At 39.0% G+C, this 26,087-nt stretch overlaps 1 protein-coding gene across 3 annotated transcripts in view; it reads right to left on the bottom strand.

The window, feature by feature from the left end:
• Window positions 1–3,297: 3,297 nt before the first annotated feature.
• The window catches only part of LOC126390032 (teneurin-3), a 285,118-nt gene continuing 262,328 nt past the window's right edge, over window positions 3,298–26,087 (bottom strand). For all 3 annotated transcript variants that reach the window (XM_050044110.1, XM_050044111.1, XM_050044112.1), the window contains 11 exons: window positions 19,910–20,107; window positions 19,541–19,600; window positions 17,498–17,842; window positions 15,806–16,050; window positions 15,541–15,722; window positions 12,652–12,854; window positions 11,903–12,013; window positions 10,723–10,865; window positions 10,495–10,619; window positions 9,650–9,780; window positions 3,298–5,788 (listed from right to left, as the gene is read on the bottom strand). In XM_050044110.1, coding sequence (XP_049900067.1) covers window positions 5,033–5,788; window positions 9,650–9,780; window positions 10,495–10,619; window positions 10,723–10,865; window positions 11,903–12,013; window positions 12,652–12,854; window positions 15,541–15,722; window positions 15,806–16,050; window positions 17,498–17,842; window positions 19,541–19,600; window positions 19,910–20,107 — 2,499 coding nt within the window. In that variant the 3' untranslated portion in view covers window positions 3,298–5,032. The remainder of the gene's footprint in view (window positions 5,789–9,649; window positions 9,781–10,494; window positions 10,620–10,722; window positions 10,866–11,902; window positions 12,014–12,651; window positions 12,855–15,540; window positions 15,723–15,805; window positions 16,051–17,497; window positions 17,843–19,540; window positions 19,601–19,909; window positions 20,108–26,087) is intronic.

The raw sequence follows: 26,087 nt of genomic DNA, 5'->3' as shown, positions 1-26,087 counted from the left end.
AAACGACATGAAAAAAAGTCATAGTATAGTATGTCGTCAAAAACCATGAAAAAACGCCATAGTATAGTATGTTGTCAAAAACCATAAAAAAACGCCATAGTATAGCATGTTGTCAAAAACCATAAAAAAACGCCATAGTATAGCATGTCGTCAAAAATCCTGCAAAAACGTCATGGCATAGTATCTTGTCAAAAACCATGAAAAAACGCCATAGTATAGCATGTCGTAAAAAATCCTGCAAAAACGTCATAGTATAGTATGTCGTCAACAACCATGAAAAAAAGTCATAGTATAGTATGTCGTCAAAGATGATGAAAAAGTCATTGTGTAGTACATCGTCAAAAAACATGAAAAAATACCATAGCACAGTATGTCGTCAAAAATCATGAAAAAAAGTCATAGTATAGCATGTTGTCAAAAACTCATGAAAAAAAGTCATAGTATAGCATGTCGTCAAAAACGACCTGTAAATGTCATGGTATAGTATGTCCAGGGATGGACTGGGACTAAAAAACAGCCCTTGACTTTAACTCAGCCTGGCCCACAACAATTGGTGTGCGGAAACTCATCAAACCCTGGCACCGGTGTCACAATACTTCAATCGTGACTCATGATACTACACCATCTGGTTCTCTTCACAGTATGTAAGCCATTTCTGTCTGTGCCATCTTTGTGTTTAAACACTCTGTTTACTGTCAGGTATTTTGTCTTCTTCTGAGGGTGGTAAGAAAAAACACTTCTAGGCTGTGACTGTGTGACTTGGGGCGCTTAAAGTAATGTAAGGTTGAGCTGGAGTGGGTGTCATCCTTTGCCCTCGGTCTAAGCTCAACCTGAATAAACAAATGATGGAATGGATTAAAAAAAAAAACAGGTTTTATGCATACAGCATATTATATCATCTATTCCATGCAAAAATTACTTTTTTACTTAATAATCTTAATTAATTTATGCAGTAATTAATCTTACTGCACTAATTCTAATACCACATTTTAATGAAAATACATCACTACAAATTTAACTTCTGTATTCAAAGCCTTTAAAGTTTGTAAATATTATCAGAAAACTGTACCAAAACTTTAAAAAGCAAAAGCACAACAGTCCCTGTCAGTTTTGTACTTTTTTTTTTATATTTCTAAAACGTTTAAAGTGGAGCTGTTTTAACTACTGTAATCATTATTTCATTTCATTGTTTGCATTGTATTGAGCAACACAAACTGGGTGTAGATAAAAATGTAGCAACCTGAATAACATTTGCTAACATCAGCCCTAGCAAGTAACTCTCTTTCTCCCTCTCTCATGTTCCACACTTACTTGCCCTGTACCTGTCTGTGGAACTTCCACCAGCTCATCTCTCTGTCCCTCATCATCACAGGTGGCCCTACCATGCTGAGGCTGCACAGCTGTCTGGCTCCCGCGAGTCCCGGCCTCAACACTCACTTCTTCACTCACTTCTTGGATGCTGCTAATATTAACGTGAACTTGTGCTGCAGTGCTGCTGCTGCTGGCTGTCCTGCTGAACATTTCAGTTAGTTGCGACATTTAGTGACTTCACTCTGTAAATGTTGCAGGTTTTTTTTCCCACGTGGAGGCCGCCAGCCGTCCTGGAGTACCGGCCGTTCTGTGGTTCTCCAGAACACACAGATGGCTAGTCCGCCCCTGAATATGTCGTCAAAAATCATGAAAAAATATAGTATAGTATGTCATCAAAAATCATGAAAACAAGTCATAGTATAGTATGTTGTCAAAAATCATGAAAAAATGTCATAGTATAGTATGTCATCAAAAACGACATAAAAAAGTCATAGTATAGTATGTCATCAAAAACGACATAAAAAAGACATAGTATAGTATGTTGTGAAATATCGTGAAAAAATATTCATAGTAAAGTATGTAATCAAATATACTGAAAAAGGTCATAGTATAGTATGTCGTCAAAAATGATGAAAAATGTCATAGTGTAGTATGTCATCAAAAATCATGAAAAAAAGTCACAGTATGTATGTTGTGAAATATCGTGAAAAATATTCACAGTAAAGTATGTAATCAAATATACTGAAAAAGGTCATAGTATAGTATGTCATCAAAAATCATGAAACAAAGTCATAGTATGTCGTCAAAAACGACATGAAAAAGACATAGTATATAGTATGTAATCAAATATACTGAAAAAGGTCATATAATAGGTCAATAATGAAAAAATGTCATAGTATAGTATGTCATTAAAAACGACATGAAAAAGTCATAGTATAGTGTGTTTTAAAAAATTGCGATAAAGCGCGTAGCATAGTCTCGTCAAAAACTTGATCAAAGTCATAGTATGTTGTCAAAAACTACGAAAAAACGTCATAGTATAGTGACAAAAATTGTGAAAAAATGATGTGGAAAAAATCGTAGTAAAACATGCCATTAAATGACATAGTGTGTTGAAAAAAAGACATTTTATAAGGTGTTAAAAAAGACATAGTATAGCATATGAAAAAATGTTATGTTGAAAATAGTATATAATAATATAATATAGTAAGTCAGTTATAAGTCATAGTATAGTTTGTGAAATAAAGTCATAGTATAGTAAGTCAAAAAAGTAATAATACAGCCATTGTATAGTAAAAAGTCTTACCTTAAAAAACATCTCATCATGTTATCAAATAATGTAATTGATAATAATGTATCTGAAATATAATGAAAAGATAAATCTTAGCAGTGATAATTAAAGGGGGCAGGAAATATGACAATAAAGCAAAGTTCGAATAACAAAAATATGTCTGCAAAATATTGATAACGTTACCTTGCTGGGCAGATTATAGAGGTTAGAAGTCTGGAGGGCAAATGTGTCTTGGGTGGACATGCTATCTATTCATAGATAAAAATCCTAATCTGAAAAAGTAATAAGTAATGTTAGCTGTAGGATAAATGTAATGGAATAAACACATTATACTTCCCTATTAAATGTAGTAGAATATAGTAGCATAGAATGCAAAAATATTAAAGTACAAGTACCTTAAAATTGTACTTGAGTAAATGCACTTTGTTAACTCCCACCTGTGATCCTTGTCGAGTGGAGTCTGTTCCATCCAGTCCCTCAGATAAAACAGGAGTGTCAAGACTCCTGACCGCAGACTGCATGATAGACAACATGTGCTTTGAAAACTGTCAAGTACCTGTACTCAATAACAATACCCAAATGCTGCATGGAACTATGCCACCATGTTCACTGCAGCTAACAGCTTTACACAGTTATCCTTTGAGAGTGGACAGAAAAAGAAACAAAGATGTACAACACAGTAAAAAGAACAACCATAGTTTCAAGGATTTTTATTCTTTACCGTAGAAACACTGTACATAAATTACTTTCTCTGAGACTAATATTGATGTACGGATAAGTGGAATTTCTCAACCTTCAAAATAAAAAAGATCAACCCATAAAACATTGTCAACTTGTCTCTGAAAAAAGATTGGTAGCATATGATGTTAACACTCTGTGTAAAGTTCCTGTTCTTTCCTTTAAAATGATTAAAGATGCCTTCCCAACCTTGTAAACACACATACACACAAAGAAAACTCCTCTATACGAGTACAGAGACCCACAATCAATGAGAAAACATCCACATCGATTTTTGATCTATACTGTTACTCATTAAAGTCACTGATGGCAATGCACTGTCCCTTTAAGGAGAAACGAGCAAAAACGAGGAGAGAAGCAACAATTAGTTACTACTCACAGCAACCCTGCCCCCCCAAAAGCCATGACAACATGTTTCTATTGCAAGCAATACTACTACCTTTGACCGATAAAAGCACAAGGTCTATGCATTATGAGGCTGAGTCACATTTTGCAGAAGTGGAGGACTCCTGGGCTGATAGGGGATCAGTGTTTTTCAGGACCAGTGAGCCCACTCGGTCCACAAAGAATCAGAAACAGCCGTGGCACCGTGGTCGCCCTGTTTCCTCACAGACCGCTGTTGATTGTAGTCTGAAACTGTACGATTTTTATAGACCTTGTAAAAGACCAGGGGATGAGAAGGAGTGGTTTTAGAACTGACCAAACAGATAATAGATAAGAAGGAAACAAAAACACAACTCAAAGTTTTGTTCAGTTCAGGTCATGGTCCATTCCAGTGGTGGTGTTGGTGGTGTAGTAATAGTAGTAATAGTGGTATAGGTAATAGTATGTAAACATTTTTTTGTTCATTTTTATATCCCCTTTTTGTCTGAAGCAAATGCAAGTTTATATATAAAAACAAAACAAAAAATCCAAACAGAAAATAAGTCTTTTTTTTCCTTCGTACAAATTGTAGTCCTTTTTTGTGCCTGTCTCTCTTAGAGAGAGTCCACAACAGTTCCATTCAATGGCTTCAGCCATGAAAACAATAGATCCTATAGACATGGCTCATAGAGGCCTATAACCCAGAGCGACGGGTCACAGCTGGACCCACACAGATATGATACCTGCAACATCTGTTAAGAATCCACAGACATTTGTTATATTGACTGCTCTGACAGTTTACAACTGTCTAAATGCTTGGGGGCTCATCTAGTTGTGATGGCTGCTGAAATGCTCTGTTGGCTATTTGAACGAGTCTCTACATCCCACTGTTTCACAGCTAGATAGCACACGATTATAGCACTCAGGTTAGCCCCGCCTACCAGAAAGAGGGGGAGGGGCATGCGTGCAGGCTGTTTAAAGGCAGACGACAGGGCGAAAGAAAGAGAGAAAGAAAGAAAATATAGATAGAAAAAGAAAGAGAGAAAAGGCATTGGTCAGAAGACTGAACCTTCTTGAAGGCTCATGAAAACGGTTTTAAACCATCACAACTAGCTTCGTAATGTTTCGGGCCATTTGTGTTGAAGTGACTGTTCACTATAAATCCTATTTTACCGTCCAATAAAACTAATTTGCAAACATGTGGTCTCTTCAGTGGCTACTTTGAGTCTCAAGACAGTTCAGTCCGTGACATCCATTTTGTGTTAAACTGAACTTTGTTAGTCTCTGACAGTCACAGGGGGTAGAAATTAGACGTCTGTTGATGCCGTGTTACCTCCTCCCTATCTCACTCTGCCGTAAGAACTGCATGTTGTTAGCGCTGTCGGCTAGCTCTGGGTACTGCTCTATGGACAAGACGTAGTAGCCATCGTAACCCAAAACCTTCCCGCTGCTCAGCAGCTGCCTTTTCTCTCCCTCCGTCCACAGCCGAACTCCTTCCTCCCCATCTCTCACCCGCTGCTGTTCGCGGGCCCAGGCGCTCGACAGTGCCCTCTGCCTTGCGTGCTCCAGGATTCGCGCTTTCTCTTCGTCCAACGTCGTCCCATAACGCACGTGGAGTGCCAGAGCACCGTACTGCAGCTCCACGTCAGCAAAGCGCCGCGTTCTGCCGTTCATCACCGTCGTAGACTGGGACACTGTAACATTCACACCGTTTTCCAGTGATTTCCTGCCCGAGGTGAGCCGCAGCGCACTGAGGTCATTCTCAGGCAGGCTGGTCTTGATGAAGTAGTGAGTGTCTCGCCCCTCCACCGTGTAATGTAGGTCTTCAAGGTAAAAGGCATTGTTTAAGACTGCAGCCACTTTGATGCAGTCCTCGTTGGCAATGTTGAGTGCGTTGGTCACCACACGGCCCTGGATCACAGCAAGCATGACTCCCTTGCCAATCAGAGACTTGACAGTGGCGAACCACAGCCAGGGTTTGGCGTGGTCTGAATGCCGCCGGCTGAGCTGGATTTCTGGCATGCGCTCAAAGGACAGGAAGGCCCGAGACTGACGAGTCACCTCCTGCTGCACACCTGAGATGGACTGTGGACGAGAGACACAGAAAGAAATGTTTGGCTTCATGTGCTGCATGACATCATAAGAGTATAATAAGTACACTAAACAAACACTTTATTAGAGCAACATTGCATGTTAATAGAGACAGTATGGAAAAATGCATGGGTTGGTTACTTCATCTGTTAATAAGGTTCATACGTTACACAGATTCTTAGGCATAGTACGGAATTAACATGATGTCTTTGTGTTATTCTTCAGTTGCTAGAGGGTCATATTTCCTCATCACATGCTTTGGAGCTTTTACTGTCGCAGGTCTCCCACATCAATTTTTCGTATTAATCCGCCATCCGAGGCAACATTAGCTAGCTAAGTGGAAAAAACATGTTTGTCTCTACCTGATGAGGTGTGTGGTGATATTCAAATGAAATGGGTCATTGAAAACATTTAATTTGACGTTTTTATCCATCTGAGTTCTTGAGCACATTTAGATATGAAAATGAACAGCTTTGTAAATTATCTTTTTTGTTTAATTTTTTATTTAATCTAACCAATTGGCAGGACCTCTATAGACCACTAGATGGCACTCCAAGGATTGAGAATTGCTGCTGTAGCTTTAGTACATCACCTACTGCTTACCTACTACCTACTAGATTTTTATAATATTGTTTTATGTGGCTGACAGTCACAAGTTCAAGGTACTTAAAAACCTTTAAGGTAATTATAAAAGTTTTATTATTATTTTACTTTGCCAAAATCATAATTGTTTCCTCATTCTTCAACCACTGCCCTAACAAAAATTAATGCAAAAATTAGTAGTATAGTAAAACAAAAAGCAAAAAAAGTCAAAGCATACCATGTTAAAAAAATAAGTCTGCATAGTATATTAAAAAAACATCACATATATTAAAAAAACATCATATAGCATGTTGATAAAACAAAAAAAATCATAGTATTATATGTTAAACAAAATTTAAAGAAGTCATAGTATAGTAGTATGTTGAAAAACTCATAAATAGTCATAGTATAGCATGTTAAAAAACACTAAAAAAGGTCAAAGTATAGTATGTAAAAAAAATCTGTATGTCACAAAAAAGTCACAGTATAGTATATGTCATTTGACAGGATAATTATTATCACGCTCTTCGTTTTTGTAGGACGTTAGGACAAGACTTCTTCCAGAGTGGAAAACAGAAGAAGAACAGTGATTACATGCAAATGTGTCTAAGTGCTGCATATTTATATGTACTGTTGCTACATGACTGATTAAAACTAACTGTAACTAATGCATTTAGCTAGACACTGTTAAGATTCATACTCAGAATGTAGCTTTTACTTGTGCTGTTGCTTTGTTGTTTCCTTTAAATAATATCTGTAGGTGTATGTTATTGTTATGAGATATACCTTAGGTGTATTACATTTTGGTTTTCCTTCCCAGGGACTCGGGGAGAAAATGAGATTTCTGGCTGTATCCTTGGACAGTGTATCAGTTTACTGTTTGTCTTTATTGCATTTGCTTTCTGAAATAAACCAGAATAAACTAGAAAGGAACAGTGTCGCAGTAAAGCACAGGCAAGACGATATCTGTAAACACACACACAACAATAAAAATCACGCGATAACTATTTAAGAGGAGCTCAACTGTTTGTGTGCGTATATACATGTATGGGCTTGGCCGATCAACACCCCTTTAACTCCTGAATTTCCTGGTGAGAAAGGCCATTAGCGCACTCAAACAGCAAAATAAGTCCAGTTCATTCACACTTCAAATAACACATGCGGTCGGTCCAAGTCTCCCTCCTCTTCCTCCTCATTTTCTCTGGTTTTCTTCCAATTCCTTTCTGAATCTGCCGCATCTATTTTTGTCCCTGTCTTCATTAAGCAGTGTTCATGTTGGTGTCTTTATTTCAGCGAATTTCAGCACAGTCTCTCACTCTGCGCACAAGTGTGACTTCCTGATAACCTGTCCACCAAACAACTGTATAAATAGCAGCTATAACTGAATGAGCATAAGAAAAGAGTAAGGAGCAGAGAATGCAGCTTTAAGCCGAGAAAGGCATGAATGATTGGTTTTGCTGGATGACTCTTTATTGTCTCCTCTCCTCATTATTCTCACTCCATTTCTTCCTACAGTTTCTTCTTTCCCCTCCATTTCCTGATTTTCTTTTCTCTATGAATGTCAGGTTGTCTCTTGATTTCCTCACCGTTTCACCATCCCCTTTTCTCATGTTTTTAACTGCTTCCTTCCCTTCTCCATTTTCACTTTGGAGTATTGTCTCAATTTTCTGAAGTCTTTTGCTTCACAACTTCTCATCTTTTTTCTTCTTATTGCATTTTTATTTTGTATATATGGAATTGACCTTTTTTTGTATTGATCATTTTATTGTGTTTTTAGTGAAACTTTTAGTGAAACTGAATTTAGTTTTGTTGGCGGTTACAGATAGTATAGTACAAATTTATGGTATCTGTGAAATGCATGTATAGCACAAAAGCAATATATTGATGCATTTAATTTTTCCTTTTTTCTTTGTATGAAGCTAACAAATGTATGCTGTCCTGCCTATTGTAGGGTGAAATTTGAATAGTTAAAATATATTCACATAATAATTTTATTTGCATTTTATCTGTAACCACTTATCCTTTACAGGGTCACTGAAGCTGATTCCAGCTGACACTGGGAAAGAGACAAGGTACACCCATGAGGAAAGCAGGGCTGACACATAGAGACAGACAACCATCTATTCTCATAAAGTAGAACCCTGTTTCCAGTACCAGTAGAACCGTTCTGTACCGTCCCCATTTTTGGTCCCCCTCTGTTGGGGTACCTAGCACACAGATCTGGTACTAAAAGGTGGAGCTGTGAACACTGCAGTTCATTGATTGGTCAATAGCGGACGGTCACTCTGCTCAGGGCTGAGCTGTGGCTGGTTTTGAGGCTCATGTAACCACTGTTCATACCGTGGCAAGCTTACATACTGTAACTATAAAAAAAAAAAGGATGTCTTGCTGCCTCTTTCAGCAGCTGTAGTCTGAGAAAAATAATTCACTGGGCCAACTGCAGGCAACTTTTAAGGTGGAACGTTTACTCAGTGCATGAGATGATGACGTGAATCCATCAACACACCTTAAATTTCAATGTGACAACTTTGGCCATTAATTAAGTTTTAATGACATACACATTTTAGTAATGAGTGGATCTTCAAGCGTTTAAAAGTATATGTTAATTTTGACCGGATTATGTGAACTGCATATATTCCAACCCTCACTTGGAGAAAAAGAGCGCCATCCCTGTGGGCTACAACAACACTAAACCCCTGAGCTTGCCTGAGAAGGACTAAATGCACAAACCCACTATTTTTAAATATCTGATGGAGAGAGACTCTCACTGCAGCCTGTTCTATTTTGTTCTGAAAATGTCGGTGTGCAGCCGCTTTCTGTGGACGATAAACGAGGTGCAGACTGATAAAGGAGGAAATACAGTGAGTGCTGGACGGAGCAGTGAGTGACAACAACACCGCCCACATTTAGGAGTACTGTTTGTGGTGGAAATGCTAGGGCCTAGGTGTGTTTGGTGGAAACGGGCTTTATAGTCAACATAGTATCTTTGTGTCTTAGTTGGAAGCTGGAAAACCTGGAGTAACCATACAAACCACTGCTCCATTGTGCCGCACAATAATGTCATAAATAAGTACAAAGAAATACTTTTAATACAGTCATGACTAGTGATGCTACAACATCAAAAAAATTGCTGTCACATCAAAGGTTGAAGATCTGAGCAGCTCCATATGGTTAAATGTGCATTTGCTATGATGACAGCGCACAGTCTGCTGCTAATACAACAGTCATCTACATCTGTGATTCTCTTGACCCAAGAGTTCTTAGCATACTTACAGGCAGGTCATCCCACAGCTGGCTCTTTTTCATCTCCAGTGAGGGCTGCGTCAGGTCAAACTTGGGAATGGGGAATCCTGGGATTGCGTTGTGGAGATGGAAGCCAAATGTGACCAACCAGATATTGACATCTGCAAAGAAAGAGAGCAGTGGATGTGAAAAAGAGAAGACATAAAAGAAGCTGAAGAGGGAGTTCAAGGCATGTTGCTTTGATGAAAGAGGCACCAGCTGCACAGACTGTAATTATAAAGACAGTGGCTCTGTATATTTCTATGCCTTTTTACAATAATTCCAGATAAACTCGCAGCTTCCAATTACTGCAATGCAAAATCTATCTGACTCAAATCATTATCATGATCATTTCCTGTCTCCATTATAAGTTTATGTTCCACCTGGCAGATGGAAAATCAAACTTTCTGCTGCTTTCACCACACACTTTAAAGCTTTTAGGTAGTGTTGGGTAATGAAGCAAAAGCAACAAACTATTCTGGAAAGAATCAGGAAGCCTTAACATGAAATTAACTTTTATCAATAAAGCATGTCTAATAGCCTACACCCACTTTTGGACTGTGGCCCACCAGTTGGAAACCACTGCTTTAAACAGCTAATAATCTACAAATAAATGAAAGAACTGATGAACTCAAATATGTATGGTTATTCGTTTTTTTGTTGTTGAGGCTATGACCCAAATTTACATTTTCTGTATTTACAGTACGTAAAGTAAAAGTATTAACCAAAGTGAATAAAAGGGGACCAGGAATAGGACTTTGCAGGACAGCTTTCCATAAACCCAGACAGAAAAACTACCTTGTTGTGCTTTTATACTTTGAATGTTTTCTTGTTACCTGTGACATATTCTTTGACCTGATGAATCTTGCTGATGGGGTTGTTGCCTCGGAACATGTAGAGGTTGAAGGGCTGGGGATCTTTGCCGACACGTGTCCATGTGCTGATGTCAGGAGTCGTCCACCTTTGCAACAAACACTCTAGTCAGATGTGACAGTAACAAAGCTGGAATAGCATCCCGCTGTACAGAACAACCTCTCATGCTTGGACTGAAAGCGAGTGAATACCTTCCAGCAGGGATGTCGTAGTCTCTGTCTCCAAAATGCAGCAGTCGGGTCAGAGGATCATACAGGCCTCCATGGAAACCAATTACCAGCACAAAGTCTGGGTTGGAATCAAAGTAAACCTCACCATATGCCGTGTACTGCACCTACAAACACATACAAACACATACAAACTTATCTGTATGATCTGATATGGAGACACAAAACCATTTCATTAACAGACTTTAAACAGATAAATGAAATACACTCATGTTTCTTTCTTTGCAAGGAAAAAAAACACATTCACACAAAGGTTATTGGAGTTAATTAAAACTACACTAAAAGCTATGTGTGAAAAACATGTTAGTTAATTAAAATGAGAATAAAAACTAGATCCAAAACTAACACAATAAGGGCAGTATAAGCACTGAGTGAACACAAAACAGAACCGATTCATAAAATAACTGAGTTGTAAAACTATAAATCATAAAATTAAGTAAGATTTTAAAAGAGTTGCAGCAGCGTGAAGCATAAATAGAAAGTAAAAACGCAAAAAGAAAGAGTTTCAGACCTGTTTTAGGAAGTCAGAGCTAGTTAAAGGCTAAAGTGAACAGATGCATTTTTAGCTTTCTTACAAATATATTTAGCAAGCTAGCTTCCCTGATATCTAGGTAGTGTGTTCCATAGCTTTGGGGTGTAATTGACAAAGGCTGCATCCCCGATCTCCTTCCAGCTGTTGCTGGGAACCTCCAATAAACCAGCAGCAGATGATCGCAGTGTTCTTGGAGGCAAATAGTTAACAAGGGAGTTAGTAATGTAGCTCCGAGCCCATGTAGGGCTTTGTATACAAGGAGGAGGACGTTAAAATCAGTTCTAAATGTAACAGGATGTCAGTGCAGAGCAGCTAGCACTGGCCTGATGTGCTCTCTCCTCTTGGTTCTGGTTAATATCCAAGCTGCAGAGTTTTGAATCAGCTGAAGTCTCTCAGTGGTGTTTTTTGGGAGGCCGGTAAAAAGTGCATAACAGTCGTTGAGTCGGCTTGAAATAAAGATATGAATCAATTTCTCTGCATCTTTTTCATTCAGAAATGGCTATACCGTATAACTGAAACTAAACTGGATTAAAACAAAAATTAAAAACAACATGAAAATAAAAACTAATGGAAAATAAAAAATTATAACAACTCCGATTCACACATACGTACCTGTTTAAGCAGCAGTCCATTGTTGCTGAAGACAGCCAGTGGCGTCCCAGTGTTATCACATGCAATATAAAACTCCTCTCCACTGCTGATCTCCATAGCGAACACATGGCCCTGGGCAACAATAAACATTACAATTACAAACACTATGAATATTATAATAATAATAATGCTAATGAGTTTTATTTTCGCTGTTGTATTCTAACTCCACATGGGATAACAGGAGGCCTGTAAAGAATGATGTCACTATTGTCATTAATTATTGTGGGTCCTGGTGCTGCTGATTCAATAACCATATTCATCACAATGAAAAAACGTTCTTCTCTGGCTGTCACTGTGTTACATGTTCCCTAACCTGTGAAGCATTTAAAGCAGCAAGAGATTTTTCGAGAATAATATAAAGTGGGGCTGCTACAGAGAAAACCATCACCTCCTCTCTAATTGAGATGCTGTACATTCACCATGTTTTCCCTGTGGTCACTGGAGGGAAACCTGCTGCACGCAGACTATCATAAATCAAAAGTTGAGAGTGAAAAACCAAAAGTGACTCATAAATAGCAGCAAGTGGGAGCTCTGTCCAGAGAAAGCTAGACTCCTCCACATTCAGTGCTTTGCCTGTCTCAAGCTGGAGATACAATTGAGTTTGGGATGAAATTTCCAAATTTGTACATACTGTCTTTGTCACATTTGATCAAATACAGTATGTTAACAATAATGTTGCCATATTAAGAATATTTTCCCAGTGTTTCTACCTGCAGGTCGTAGTAGAAGGACGTGATCTCAGAGCTGGAGTGGTTATAGACGTGGGTGATCCTGGTGGGGTAGTTCAGGTCAGCGTAGAAGAACTGCAGGTGTTGGCCCAGACTGTTCCTTGAGGCCACACGGCGACTCAAACCGTCGTAACGGTACTGGATGGTCCAGCTGGCCGCTTTACTGTAGACACGAACTAGAAGACCTGAATTACAAATGATAAAAAGGAAGAATAAGGATGTGAAGAATGACGAGACATCTGTGATGGCCAAGGCAACACAAAGTAAAAGCCAGAAGTGGTAATATTGTTCACACACTCACCTCACAACTTTGTTAAGTACACTTGTTAATTCTGTTTGCAGGCAACCACACCTCAAACAATTCATATCCAAATCTAAATCTTTCACACTGTAGGGTTTGAATGAGTAATTTTCTGTTATATTAATCATTTTTGTCCTTCTTTGTTTGAGTTACTGTGCTGGTGGGGGATCTCTTCCTGGAGAAGCAAAAGGTGGGCCAAGGGCAGAGAACAGCTAAATCCTGTGGCCAGCTCTTCAGGCAAAACCATCTACTGCCATGTCAGAGGGGGGGATTTGGGTTTAGTTAGTTTTTTCCTTTGTATTAGTTCCAGTTAAACATCCATTTTGTTTTCCCCTTTTTGTGTTTGATGGTTTGGCCAAGGCACTATATATGTTTTCTCATGTTTTTAATTCTGTTAAGTCAGTTTGTTCAGTTAACACCTTATTGTGTTGCTGTTAATTTAAATATGGCTCTATTTTGTTGACCTCTTTTATAGGCCTAGCTATTAAGTTCTTGGTTTGTACTGTTTTTTTCATCTTTTGAGTAAATAAAAACCCTATTTTTTTCCAACAAACTCCTGTTTTCCTCATTGCTTCACTGCTTCGTCCCTGGCAACAACAAATTAGATGTTGCTTCTAAAAGCTGCTATGTATAGATTTTAAAAATTGCTGATTTTAGTGGCCCCCAGTTGTAGTATAAATTTCATAAGGAGTGTTACATTTTCCTTAAATTTTGAAATGACATAATCACATTACATACATACACATTGTGGTGTTAAGTCAGGTATAAACTGGGTTAAGTTTGTCACACTAGTATTTAAAACATCAAACTCTTGTGGCAAAGTTAATTCATCTAATTGGAATCACCACATTTACAGGCTGAGTAAGTCCATGTGAGTCTTTTGTGTCAAGTTCAACTTTGGTGAATTTTGACACATAAGATGTTGACCAATAACAAGCTGTCTTGACAGTGCTGACCTTGGGGAAAAACAGAGAGCCACAGAGAGCAAAATGGAGGAGGATATTATTGTTACTACTATTAGCTGTGTTGCACCAGCCTCTTTTATTTAACCCTCATCCATTAGAGTCTTCGCTGCTCCACAAGAGTAATGGTTTTAATAATAAGACAGTTATGAGACAGGAGCTGACAGTACAGAACTCTTAAATAAGCTGTGTGAATTTGTTGTCTAATTAGCAACCACGCTACCAAGCTCAATAACTGGCAATTAGAGAGCTAGCTACCTTGGAGTGCTATTATCATCATGATGTATAAAGAGAACTGGACACAGCATTTAAGCGGAGCCCTATTTATTCCTATGAAAGTTGCCCAGTGTCCCACAAAGCCAAAAAAGTTCGCCTTCCCAGGTAGAAAATTCTCCAGATCTTCCACATCGTTGAGCCCACAGAGCAAATGTTCTAGAGACTTTGACTCTTCAGGGTTAGCAATCCGCTAAACTGAATGTTGAAGCTCCTCTTCACTTTTGAAATGTTATTGGACCAAATCAGAGTTTATGCTAACCTTTCTTTTTGACAGCCAATATGATCCATGATATTCCAGAATTCCAGCCACATACTACGTGTGTTTTAAATAGCCATACAATAGCCTACATTTAAACAGCAATAAAACCCACAAAAAAACCCCCCACAAACATTATGATCCTCTTTTCATTCTATACCCGTCAAATTCAATATCTTAAGATAGCTAAAATAAGATGAAGAAGCGGTCTGGTGAGCAGCGTGACTTATCAGAGAACTGAAGTGGCAATGGCTAAGGAGGAAATGGATTTGGGAGAGGAAGTGCCAGTCTTCACCGTAAAGTCCTCTGCGATAACATCCAACGAATCACTAAGCCCGCTATCCCCCATCTGGCTCCCTGTGGTAAAGCATATCTCTGGTCTGATCTACGAGGATGCTCAAGGTCATCCTTCAGAAGGTGATCCATGATGTAGCTGCCTACAACAAGCATGCTTATTTCCATGGATGTGGTCAAGGTTCTGAAGAGGCAGGGATGCACTCTGTAAGGCTTTGGTGGATCAATAGATACTTCCATTTTTAAAATCATAAATCTGGCCTGCACGACATACGTTTATAATTAAGTTGTCCTGGCAATATATCTTATAGGTCACACATTAGAAGGCTATTCAATATACTGTTACTTAATTACATTATTTATTTGGCATATTTCCCACCAGACAATTTGGACATTTGTATTTTAATCTGCCAGACAACAACTCGTAATACTGGCAAAGAGCCAGCACATGCCAGCTAACGTAAACCTCGGACTGAATGGATCGAACATCTTTTTCACAATGTAAGTCTATGGGGAAAAGTCTTTTTCGGCACAATGGTCTGGCTTAACGGACCCAGAAGTTGTAATTTTACCATTAGGCCGCTATGTCATATTTACTTCAAACCGCTGCACTGTTCCTGTGGGCTTGTTGTAACTGACTAGCACTAGCATGTTCCCAGCTGGTAGCAGTTCACCAACCAGCCCTGCTACTAGTCACTATGTCACCACAGTCACACCAGCACATTCTGGTGTGACTGGGCCTCTACATTGCTATGTTGGGCCACCAAAATAATAATTCCCACCTTTGGAGTTGTACTCAAATATCTCAGCTCCTCTCTGTCTCAGGAACCCGTCTTCATCCAGCCTGTACTGAACATCTCCCAGACGGGTGATTCTGTCCCTCAGATCGTAGCGTAGAGGAGTTAACCGACCGCTGTTGCCTGGATTCAGCAAATGCAGGTTCCCGTTCAGGTCATAATTATACCTGGAATGCCAGAAAATTATACTATTAACATTTGACATCATCAAACAATGGTGCTTTTTTCAGTCTTAATGTAATGATCCTACCTCCACATCATCTTCTCATTGAGGGAAACCGTCTGCAGCTGTCCATCAACATCGTACTCATAACCATATTTGGTTGTGTTCGCGAATGGTCCAATCTTGATCTCCCGCTTGGTGACTCGGCCCATGTTGTCGTACTGAATGGTGATCCAGTACATCAGAGACCTGAAGATCTCGTACTGGATCTCCTTGATGCGGCCATGCTGGTCGAAGTGTTTGGTGTAGGTCATCACTGCAGTGGAGATGATCTAAGACAGGAGAAAGGTGGTTGTTTTGGTGACAGTGTGCTGACATTCTATCATCTGTCCATTTTATGACTATGTGTTGCGTGACCTTCCATCGGTTATGCCCTATGGAAGGAGACGTGTTGGATTCTACTGACAGAGATATGTCCAGCTGTTCCGTCATAACTAACATTACTAATGAGAATGCTAGCAAGCAGTTAGCAAGAGTGTAGGCGGAATCACCATGCATTAGCCTCTTTGGCCTCTGTGACACAACCAAATCTGAACACAACTGAGCAGCTGGAGACATATGATATATACAGGTGTGAATAGCGATGTGTCCACTTGCGCCTAATTACCGAAATGCATGTTAATACTAGGAAAGACTGGTTAAAAAAGTCCTGCTGATTAGACTCCATGCAGAGACTGAGGAGACGATAAATGATTGACCTTGCAAGACAGGGCATTCAACAAGTGTCATTCAGGAAGGTTTATTATCCGGCTTTGTAGACACAAACTCAGTCCTACTTGAGAAATTCATGTCAATAGCTCAGGGCCAGTTTATCAAGCGTCTCAGAATCACTCCTAAGAATTGAACTGAAGGTTAAACTTCGACTAAAACAGTAATTTGATATTTCTAGACTCACTTTCAGTGAGGAGTGGCAGAAGAGAGAATCCACCAATTGCTTGTTGATGCTGTGGCAGTAAACATCATTCAGCCACTACCTGAGTGCTGCTGAGGGAGATTACTTTCTGCATCCAATTTGGAGCAATAAAATAAGGTTTTCAATTTTAGTTTTTTTTTTTTTGCTTGTATGTGATGGATAACATGGAATTCACCTGGTTTCACCTCATTACTTTTCGCCTTTTTTCTCCCTCTCACAGTTCAGTGTTTGCGCTCCAAAACAAAAATTCACTCGTGCATTTGATTTATTGAGGTCTTTAACATATGTTGTTTGCAGAATAAACAATCTGAATCAAAATGATAGGTACATTTATTGGTCACTGTTCTTGAGGGATGCATATTACCTGTGATTTGCATAACATAATGCATCATTCTGTCATATCATCAGTAATGTAGAAAATGCTGTGATATGATGCCATATCTCCTACCACAATGACTAACTCTTGATGCTAGGTGCAGCTGTGAGGAATTTCAGTTTTCAGGGACGAGGGAGGGCGAAGCAGTAAAGTCACACATTAAGTTTTTTACTGAGTGTCACCATGATTCACCTGCCTGCAAACCAGGAGGTGGAGGGCTGTGGGTGAAGGTACACACACCTATCAATAGAATACTTATTCACTTAAAAGATCAGATTAAAGATGTATGATGTGTCGTTGTCTGTCCCTTTAAATGCCTGATTTATATCAAAGTTTCACCTCTAACTTCCTTCAAGATTTATGAGGTACTTTTTCTTACATATCCATCATCTAAGGACAATTCAAATTAGTGCAGCTAATCTTGTCTTACCTGATTGATATCATAATAGATGACTCCAAACTTCCCAAACTGCTCCACTTTCCCAGATATATCATCAAACTGGTAGAGATCGATCGGCAGAGGTGTCTCATTGATTACAGCCTGCATGCTGGTGACTCTGAAGCTGTTGTCGTAGGTGTAGTCGAAGCGTGCGTTAACCATCCCGTCCTCGCTGAAGCGGAATATCTGCCGGTCGACCAGTGGGCCGATCTGCCGGTATCGGATGGAGCAGATGAAGCCTTCGCTCTGTAGGTTGACGGTCTTGAGCACACCAGCCGTCTCATCGTATGTGAAACTGACCCGTGTTGAGTCATAGAGGATCTCTGCCAGCTTGTTCTGATGAGATAAATAAAACAGAGCAGTATGTGTTTACATTAATGGACTCTATAGAATAATTAAATCCTCCCATCAGCTGACTTGAGTGGTCTATTCAAGCTGTCAAAGTCCCTGTTTATGCATGTCACCTGCCTCGCCACTATCCGAGGGTCAACCTGACTCTGTTTCTTCATGGTTCGGGCTGTATTAATCTCTCCCTGCCATCACTTTTAAGTGCATGAAATAGAGTCTTGATAAAAAACATAGATCTTTTTCCATTTATTCCCTACATATCCAATCATCCTGTTCAGGATCTGGGGAAAAACATATCATATTCAAATGTATTCACAATATCTAACTATTCATATGTTGGTTGACATAACAAAAAAATAACAGTTACCAATGGAAGAAAAATTGATACATTAATCTAATACTTCAAATGTTGTTATGTTATTAAACTTACTTTAAATGATGCATTTAAAAGATATTTAATTACGTCTGAGTATTCTGTATTTCTGAATTTTGCTATACAGAAAAATAAGATATAATTTATTTTGTCTTGTCATGTTTGCTAAAACTGTCACTTTCTGATGGTCTTACTGAATGTGAACGATAACAACCAAAAGAAACTGAGGAGTCTCTAATGTAGCTGTTAATCACTGCTTGTGAACTGCGGTCAAACTGTCAAACTAGGTAGCGCTGATCAAACATGAATCACAATTCTGTTACTGCATTGCCTACTTCTCACCTCAAATGTTTTTAGAAATATATTTAGTGTACTTTTTAGCTGTAAAGTGAGAAAGTTGGTCTGGCTGGTGGGTGGTGCTGGGTACTTAAGTTGATGGTATCCAACATGGCAGCCAGGTCACAAAAGTTCTCATTTTACAGCTAAACAGTGCACTAAAATATGTTTCTGAAAACATCTGAAGTGAGAAATAGGCATTGCAGTAACAGAATTTTGATTCATATTTGATCAGCGCTGCCTAGATTGACAGTTTGACTGCAGTTGACAGAGTGACTGACATGATTGACAGCTGTGTTAGAGACTCTTTGGCTCTAATTGGTTGTTGCTGCAGCACTGCCATCTGTTTCTAGTGAATGCCATCTGAAGTAGGTTTTTTTTTCACAAACTACCTGTTTCGTTTACTTTCTGAATATGAAGACAGTTTCAGCTAATATGACAAATGTTATTTTCACCAAAGTTACCAACTGTAGCTTTAAAAGCTTGTATTTGAAATTCATATTAATAAAATACTTAATATGTAATTTTATTCTCAAATGAGACACATCTTTATCTCCAAGTTTAAACTGTATTAAAAAACTGTACAACATTTGCCTAATCACAGTCTTTGGCTAAAGTCACTCTTTATCTAAATACAACTGAATCACATGACATGTCCCATATTGAGGCTATAAAATGCCTAGAACATAATGTCAGTTTGTAAAATTATAAATTACTAAGTATCTAACTCTGATACATTTGATGAGCAAGTTTTGTAATTTGTAACAAGATGCATTTGTGCCAATCTCTGTAAATGATTTCTTTTCATAATAAATTTCATTGCAAAGAAGGGGCAGGATGATACTGCTATGATACTGTTACAAATATAAAACAATGTACAAGTTATAAATTGAACATGTGCTTGAACATAAACAAATTTAAAAACATAAATTGAATATTTAACTGTGTTTACTTTGTAAAAACTGAAAATCACATACCTGTCTGCGATATTTGTACAGTATGCGGCGGCCAGTGCCTAAATGGGCAACTCTGAGGAGCTGAAGAGAGAGAGAGGAAGAACACTAGAGATGAGCACTTCATTTTTAACATCATTAAAATGAATGAGTTGCTGATCAGACTCGAACACTACTCATTACAAAAAAGATTCATCGTGACTCCATCATATAAGCCAGCCTGTCAATTGACCACTGGGACTTAAGATGCAAATGTAGGGCTGCCTTACAGTCACAGAAAAATATAATGTAGAACTACAGTGTCTGCTTATAATAAAAGAAAAAAAGGAAAACTGAACATCCTTTCATGTGATGCGAACTGCAGTTTTATTACACACACATGCACACACACACCTGGCCATCTTCAGAGTAGTCCACAGTAACAGAGGCATTGCTCTCTGGAGGGGTGTAGATGTTCCTGTAGTATCCTATGGATCGGATGGTCTGCATGGTGTGTCGAGCCACGCTGGGCATGGTGACTGCTGACAGACGGTCCCCTGAGTCATAGTCAAAGATGTACTGGTGCTGGCTGTGCAGCAGCAAGACCATGGACTGTAACAGAGAGAGGAGAACAAAGAGAAATATGTAACATGCCATCAGAGCAGTCAAAGACAGAAGCACAATCAGACACTGTACATTCACATAATGTTGTGGATAATCCTATTAATATCCATGAATAAATTCATATCAATATATATATAATTACTGGTTGGACAATGAGAAAAGTCTTCATCATATCAGGGAAGCACTATAGTGAGAGGGAAAGATATTTGCTTAACCAAAGTCTGAATGTTTGTATTAAACATGCAGCTCCTGACACAGAAAATAAAAGTGATGTTTATCATCATTAACTTCATGGTCCCCCACACTGTGGCACATCCACATCAATCCACATTATAAATAAATGAGGGAATCAAGTATAATTGGCAGTATATCTTTCAATCAGCTTTTATTAGACGAATATCTTGATTATTTTGTGCCATCTGCTAAGGTTGTGGCCCCTCTGGACGCTTATGCAAAATCCCTCCTGCATGAGAGTTAGACAGCTCGCCTTGCATTTTAAGTAGTGCTTTATTTGCAGCTCTCTTGGGACATTACCTGCCAGCTAAGAGTAGCTATTTAGCTGAAGCATAGTGGCATCTGTGCATGTGTGTTTGTTCTATAAGATCCATCCACATCACACCTGTGCCAGCCTTCTTTTCACGGTTAACAGTGCAGAAAGAATCAATTTGGAAGATTTTACTGTTTGTTTTTACGGCTCTTAATGGGCTGCTCTCTTTGTTTATTAGGGCCTTTAACCCTTCAGGTATCTGGCAGATCTCATAGGTAATCTTAAATGGAGCATTGCATTAGGTTGAGCAGAGCACTGCATCATCATTCGTGCTTTACCATCACAAGCTCATCAGCTTTTACATCCCGTCATAATTAAATCATAAATAGATTTAATCAGGTGGACTAATCTGCTGATTGACTCTTGCCAAGACTGCTGCTGCAGCTCCTTCCACCACTCCTACGCTCCCCTCCTTAATTTTCTGGCATTGTTGATATAACATAAGATGTAGTGTTCATGTATGTGTTTCTTCAGCCCAGTATCCAAGAATCATGTTTGATTAAGGTCCAATGCCAGTGCAGGAGGCAAAATGCCCCTCGTGCAGCAAGACGGAAAGAATGGATGTGGGGACCTAGCTCATCCTTTCACAGATCTGCAATGACGTGTTCCCTTTTTATTGACCGTAACCACAATCCTTCCCCTAACTTTTAATTACCTAGCCCTAACCATAACTTAAGCATTATTTATTTGCCATAACCATGACTTCTTACTAACCATAACCATGCTGTAGTTGGCATGTGCAGATATTACAGAAAGCAAGAACTTTGACTCGAAAAAGCACAAATGAAATTCAAGAGTTGGAAGACCTGCATGTGGATTCCAACTTGTGAAGGACTAGGATGGGTTAGTGTATGTTAGCGTCCATCTGTTATAGGGTATGTGAGTGGAAACACACTGACATACTAATGTGCCTTTGATGGCATCACCCAGATGTGCCTGTCACCAGGACGAAGATAAAGCAACCTGTATTTTGTATTTTCAGTTTCATAGCTGCTTTTCAGTTTTGCAGCCTGTCATGACATGTTGCCTTTGTGAAAAGTGTTTGTTCAGTGTTCATACCATGTAATACAGAAGTGTTTGAGATGATCCTTACTTTTACAATGAAAATGTGCCAATGCTGTCGGCATGCTATTTCAGTCTCCAGCAATAGGGTTTTGTCTGTCTTTGACAATACTGGCAATACAGCTGGTTTTATAAGGAGGGTAGCAGCTCAGATTCTCTGAGAGCCCCTTTAGAAAGCAGAGCCTTTTGTAGCAAATGTCACTGTATAATCAATTTCTATCAATGGTCAATTCCTTGAAGCAAGTGATTCTGACTGAACTAGCTGCTGGCCATTACAAGGTTATCAACACTTCTTGCCTTTTGAAAAAATGCTAACATGTGTTTTATTAAAGTGCTTTATCAATACAAGTGACACATGTTGAGAAATGCTGGACTTGGTAGTTTAGCTTTCCACATAATAGATTGTTATTCAGAAATAACATTGTGTATTTGACTGAATAGCACTCATTTCTAACTCTGTCTGCCAGAGTCTAGTCCTGGTGATTGGGCTTTTGTGCAGTTTGTGGAACTGGCCCACATGTTATTAAACAGTCACACACAAAAGCACAAAGAAAGCAAGGGCAGTTATAAAACGACTTTGAAAAGAGCAGCAAATGAATAGGCTATGGTCTGTACGTTCTCAATCAACCTTAGTAAAAAATGCCCAGCTTTTTCGATAATAGGCTGACATGGCAGCACAGGTCAAGGAAATAACATTCACGCTAAAACACGACAAATTCTTTGCTGGACATACATCTATAATACAATTCTTCTTAAACTTGGATGCCCTGTTACTTCATTTGTCTCATGGGCTTTTTTCACGCTGCACTGGCATTGAAGCCTGGGGCTCAGCACGCAAAGCTCTTCCACAGGATGAGAAAAACTGGACTTCTTTGTAGAATAATGTGACACCAATTGCCTGAAGTTGTTCAAAACAAAAGAAAAAAACATCACTTTCATAAATCCTCAGAGAACCTCCTGCACTGTGATTAGTAGTGGACGATAATCTGAAATGTGAGGGGAATGTAGATCTAAACCATTAAAAGGGACAGCGGCAACTCCTCTTTGTCTGGAAGATAAAAACATGAGCTCTCCCGGGTGTGTGCTCCTTGCCTCAGGCAGGCGGTAAAGATCACCTTGACCTCCAATTGAACAGGTCAGAGGAGTGAGTCTATTAAGCTGCTAAACTGGCTCATGAGAAAGTGAGAGTGTGCTTTTTTTTTGAATATTTGCTTTCAACTCTTTCGCTGAATTAAACAGATCTGATTAGATGTATTATTGTGCATTAGTGTTTTTATGTCTTTAATACACCATGACATTGGGTTTATGTTGCCAGGAAGCAGCTTGAGGCTGAGTTTAATTCTTCTCGAGTGGACTCATTTTGATTTTAATTTATCTGAAACTGTTAAATGGTTTATATCACCTACTGAGTGCGTCTCCTTTGTTATCTTTCACTAGGAATGTGTGCGGCTACTTGACTAGTCGATTATATAGACCTTTTAACTGTTAGTAAACAGTATGACATTTTTTGGCTGGCGGGGCTTAGCTGGAGGCAAAAAAATTCTCCACAGACAATGGAGGAAGATGATGTGAGTGGTGCATTTAAAAATACTCATTCCGAGTGCTGAAGTGCACTCTGGCACAAACTGGACCATTCATAAATGCAGAGCACTGTTGGAATGTACCGTTCGGTTATCCAGAGCACCGCTCTCTCTGAGTAGCAGAGTACTCTCGGCACTCTGTCTGGAAAGATGGAGCAGAAGAGCGCCCAGCGGCGTGAAAGTGTGATCGCTAAGCCGTTTGTTAATTCGTATAGAAATATAACACTCTGTTTCTTCGACCAACAGGGCTCTCATTTTAGCGTAGAGCTTAGAATTTATGAATGCACCATGTCAGGTCATTTACTCTCCGGGACTGTGAGTTTAACACTCACCAACGGGACCAGACTGGCCGACCTGTATGCTCTCACTCAGTGGATGGTTGATTTGACAGGAAGCTTTGTGGTTGATCACTATGCCAATCTTACAAAGGAGGACGACACTTGAACGGTTTCTTCCAGTTTGTTCTGCTTTCAAAGCTAACGTTGGCTAATGCGCTAAAAAGATAGAGTTACAGAGATTGTTTGTCTTATCACATTAACCATAGCTGTCTTTGTTTTTGTTTACGGGCAGTGGTGGCTGGTATGCAATAATATTTCAATGTTGAGCCATGAGTCCTTCTGTTCTGGATCCCAATGACACAACAAGACGACATTTTAGGTCTCATATGAAGCCAACAGCCCTGTGGTGGCGAGTCATGTTTTGCCTCCAGCTAACAAACTGGTGTCATTGTGATATCGGCCCTAAAAGGGTGTTTTTTATTCGATTGGATTCACCCAGTGAAAGTGCCTAAAGATTTATTTTCCAAAATGTTTCAAATGTTATTTGTTGACTTCTATTTAGTGAGCAGTTGTCATGTTTTGTAGGATAATATGCAGTGTTCATAATGCACAGTGCAAAGTGCCACACATTTAAGCAGCATTTAAAATATATTTGTTTTTTAAAAAATGTGATTAACTAACAATTTCAAATGGCTTTTAGAATATACGCAATATTATTTAGGACAATGTTTAACGTTATTATTTATTAAATTGTGCTACATTCTGACTGTTTTCTGAGTGTTTTATTACTTTTAGATTAATCAACTCGTCTAAGTTTTAACTTCGGTATAAAGTCAGAGAAATTAGGTTGTAAAGAACATCTCTAGCTTTTACCTTTGTGTTTTCTTGTTTGTAAGACCTATTATTTCCTAGGACAACAAAGATATTGAGCTGTAATTGATTACACTACTTAGAGCAGTATCAGGGAAATACATGCGCATACCACCCACTTAACTGTGCTCCTGGTGTTCATCATAAATTATAGTATATTGGATCCATATAGATGCCGTTATGATGTTGTATGTGTGTCACTGTGCGTGATGAATTCAGCTTTTTGATACCCTGTTTCCCAAAGAGGCTCCCAGTAAGTATTTTCAGCAAGGAGAGAAAGTGACAGATGGAGGAAGGAAGTGAATGAAAAACAAGTGCAAGGGAAGGTGAGAGTGTGTGCGGAGTGACACATGGAGTAATAGAATATGGCTCATTTATTCACCGGGGTGGAATGATCTCTCTTCCCTCTATTTTGTCTCCTCTTCACATCCCTTGTTTTGTCTCTTGTTTTTTGTGCCCTCCCTCACTCCCCTTTTCAACTTTCGCCTGCTTCTTTCCCTCTCACTTGTCTTTACTTCAGTCCCTTTCTCCCTTTGTCAGTCTCTCCTGTTTTATTCATTATTGACTAGGGTCTTGCTTCCATTTTTAAAAACTGTCACTCAGAAACAAAACAAAAAAAGAAAGAAAAAATAAACAATTTTATTTTTCCTGGAATGCCTCCTTATAGTTTCCTCAGTCTGTTTTACCTTTTCACCTCGATAACATCTCACTGCTCAGAATATAGACGTTAACAAAATCCCTCTACCACTACAAAAATGTCTTGTCAAGCTTAACTAATATATTGATGATCAAAATGTCCATAAGAAATAAATCACATCATAAATTTGTTCAACTTTGATATCAAATCACTTACAAAGAATTATGCACAAGGAGGCATTTGGGCATCTATTACACGACCCATATCTGATACTAACAGGATGTTCTGAAAGACAAAAATATCAGCACTTGCCCAAGAGTTATGAGTCATTGGTATCGACCATGTATAAAAAGCAAAAAAAAAAAAAAACAAAAACAAAGCTGGGTGGTGAAGCAGACTCTGATGCTACAATGCAGATGCTGGCTCCGAAAAAACAGCATACTGTATACAGTTATAAAGACTGTTCTTGACAAGCCAACTCTTTTGGTCGTGCAAACTATGACTAGTCTGTCAAAAAGCGTGAACGGCCTATGTCTATATAGCACTTTTCTAGTCATATTGACCATTCAAGGCGCTTTACAACACAAGCCAGCATTAACCCACTCACACACACATTAGTACACTGGTCTGTGGAATATATTGAGGCATGATCTCTGGAAAGAGACATTGCTAGCCAGTTCTACACAAAGATTGTACTAATAAAGCCTCTACAAGGTGTGTTTTTACACAGCACCAAAGGACGGTGGCATCATGCTGCTCCAATGTGTGATTTTAGATAACATGCCCGGCATCGCAGAATCAAAGTGACATGTAAGACAACAGGGCCAGCCTCAAGTATGCATCAACAGCGCGTTCTTCACAATAACAATGGCATAACATGGCACTACTAATCATATCCCGTCTCTGGTGGCTGATCTTGTCCTCTGTTTGGAGGGTAACCAGCTCCAGGATCTCATTGTTTTCCCAATTTGCAGACATCTTTTGCCACTGTTCT

Source organism: Epinephelus moara, chromosome 5, assembly GCF_006386435.1.
Source record: "Epinephelus moara isolate mb chromosome 5, YSFRI_EMoa_1.0, whole genome shotgun sequence".
NCBI lineage: Eukaryota > Metazoa > Chordata > Actinopteri > Perciformes > Serranidae > Epinephelus > Epinephelus moara.
The sequence above is the reverse complement of the archived record's forward strand: the minus strand, read 5'-3'. Positions and strand labels throughout refer to the sequence as shown.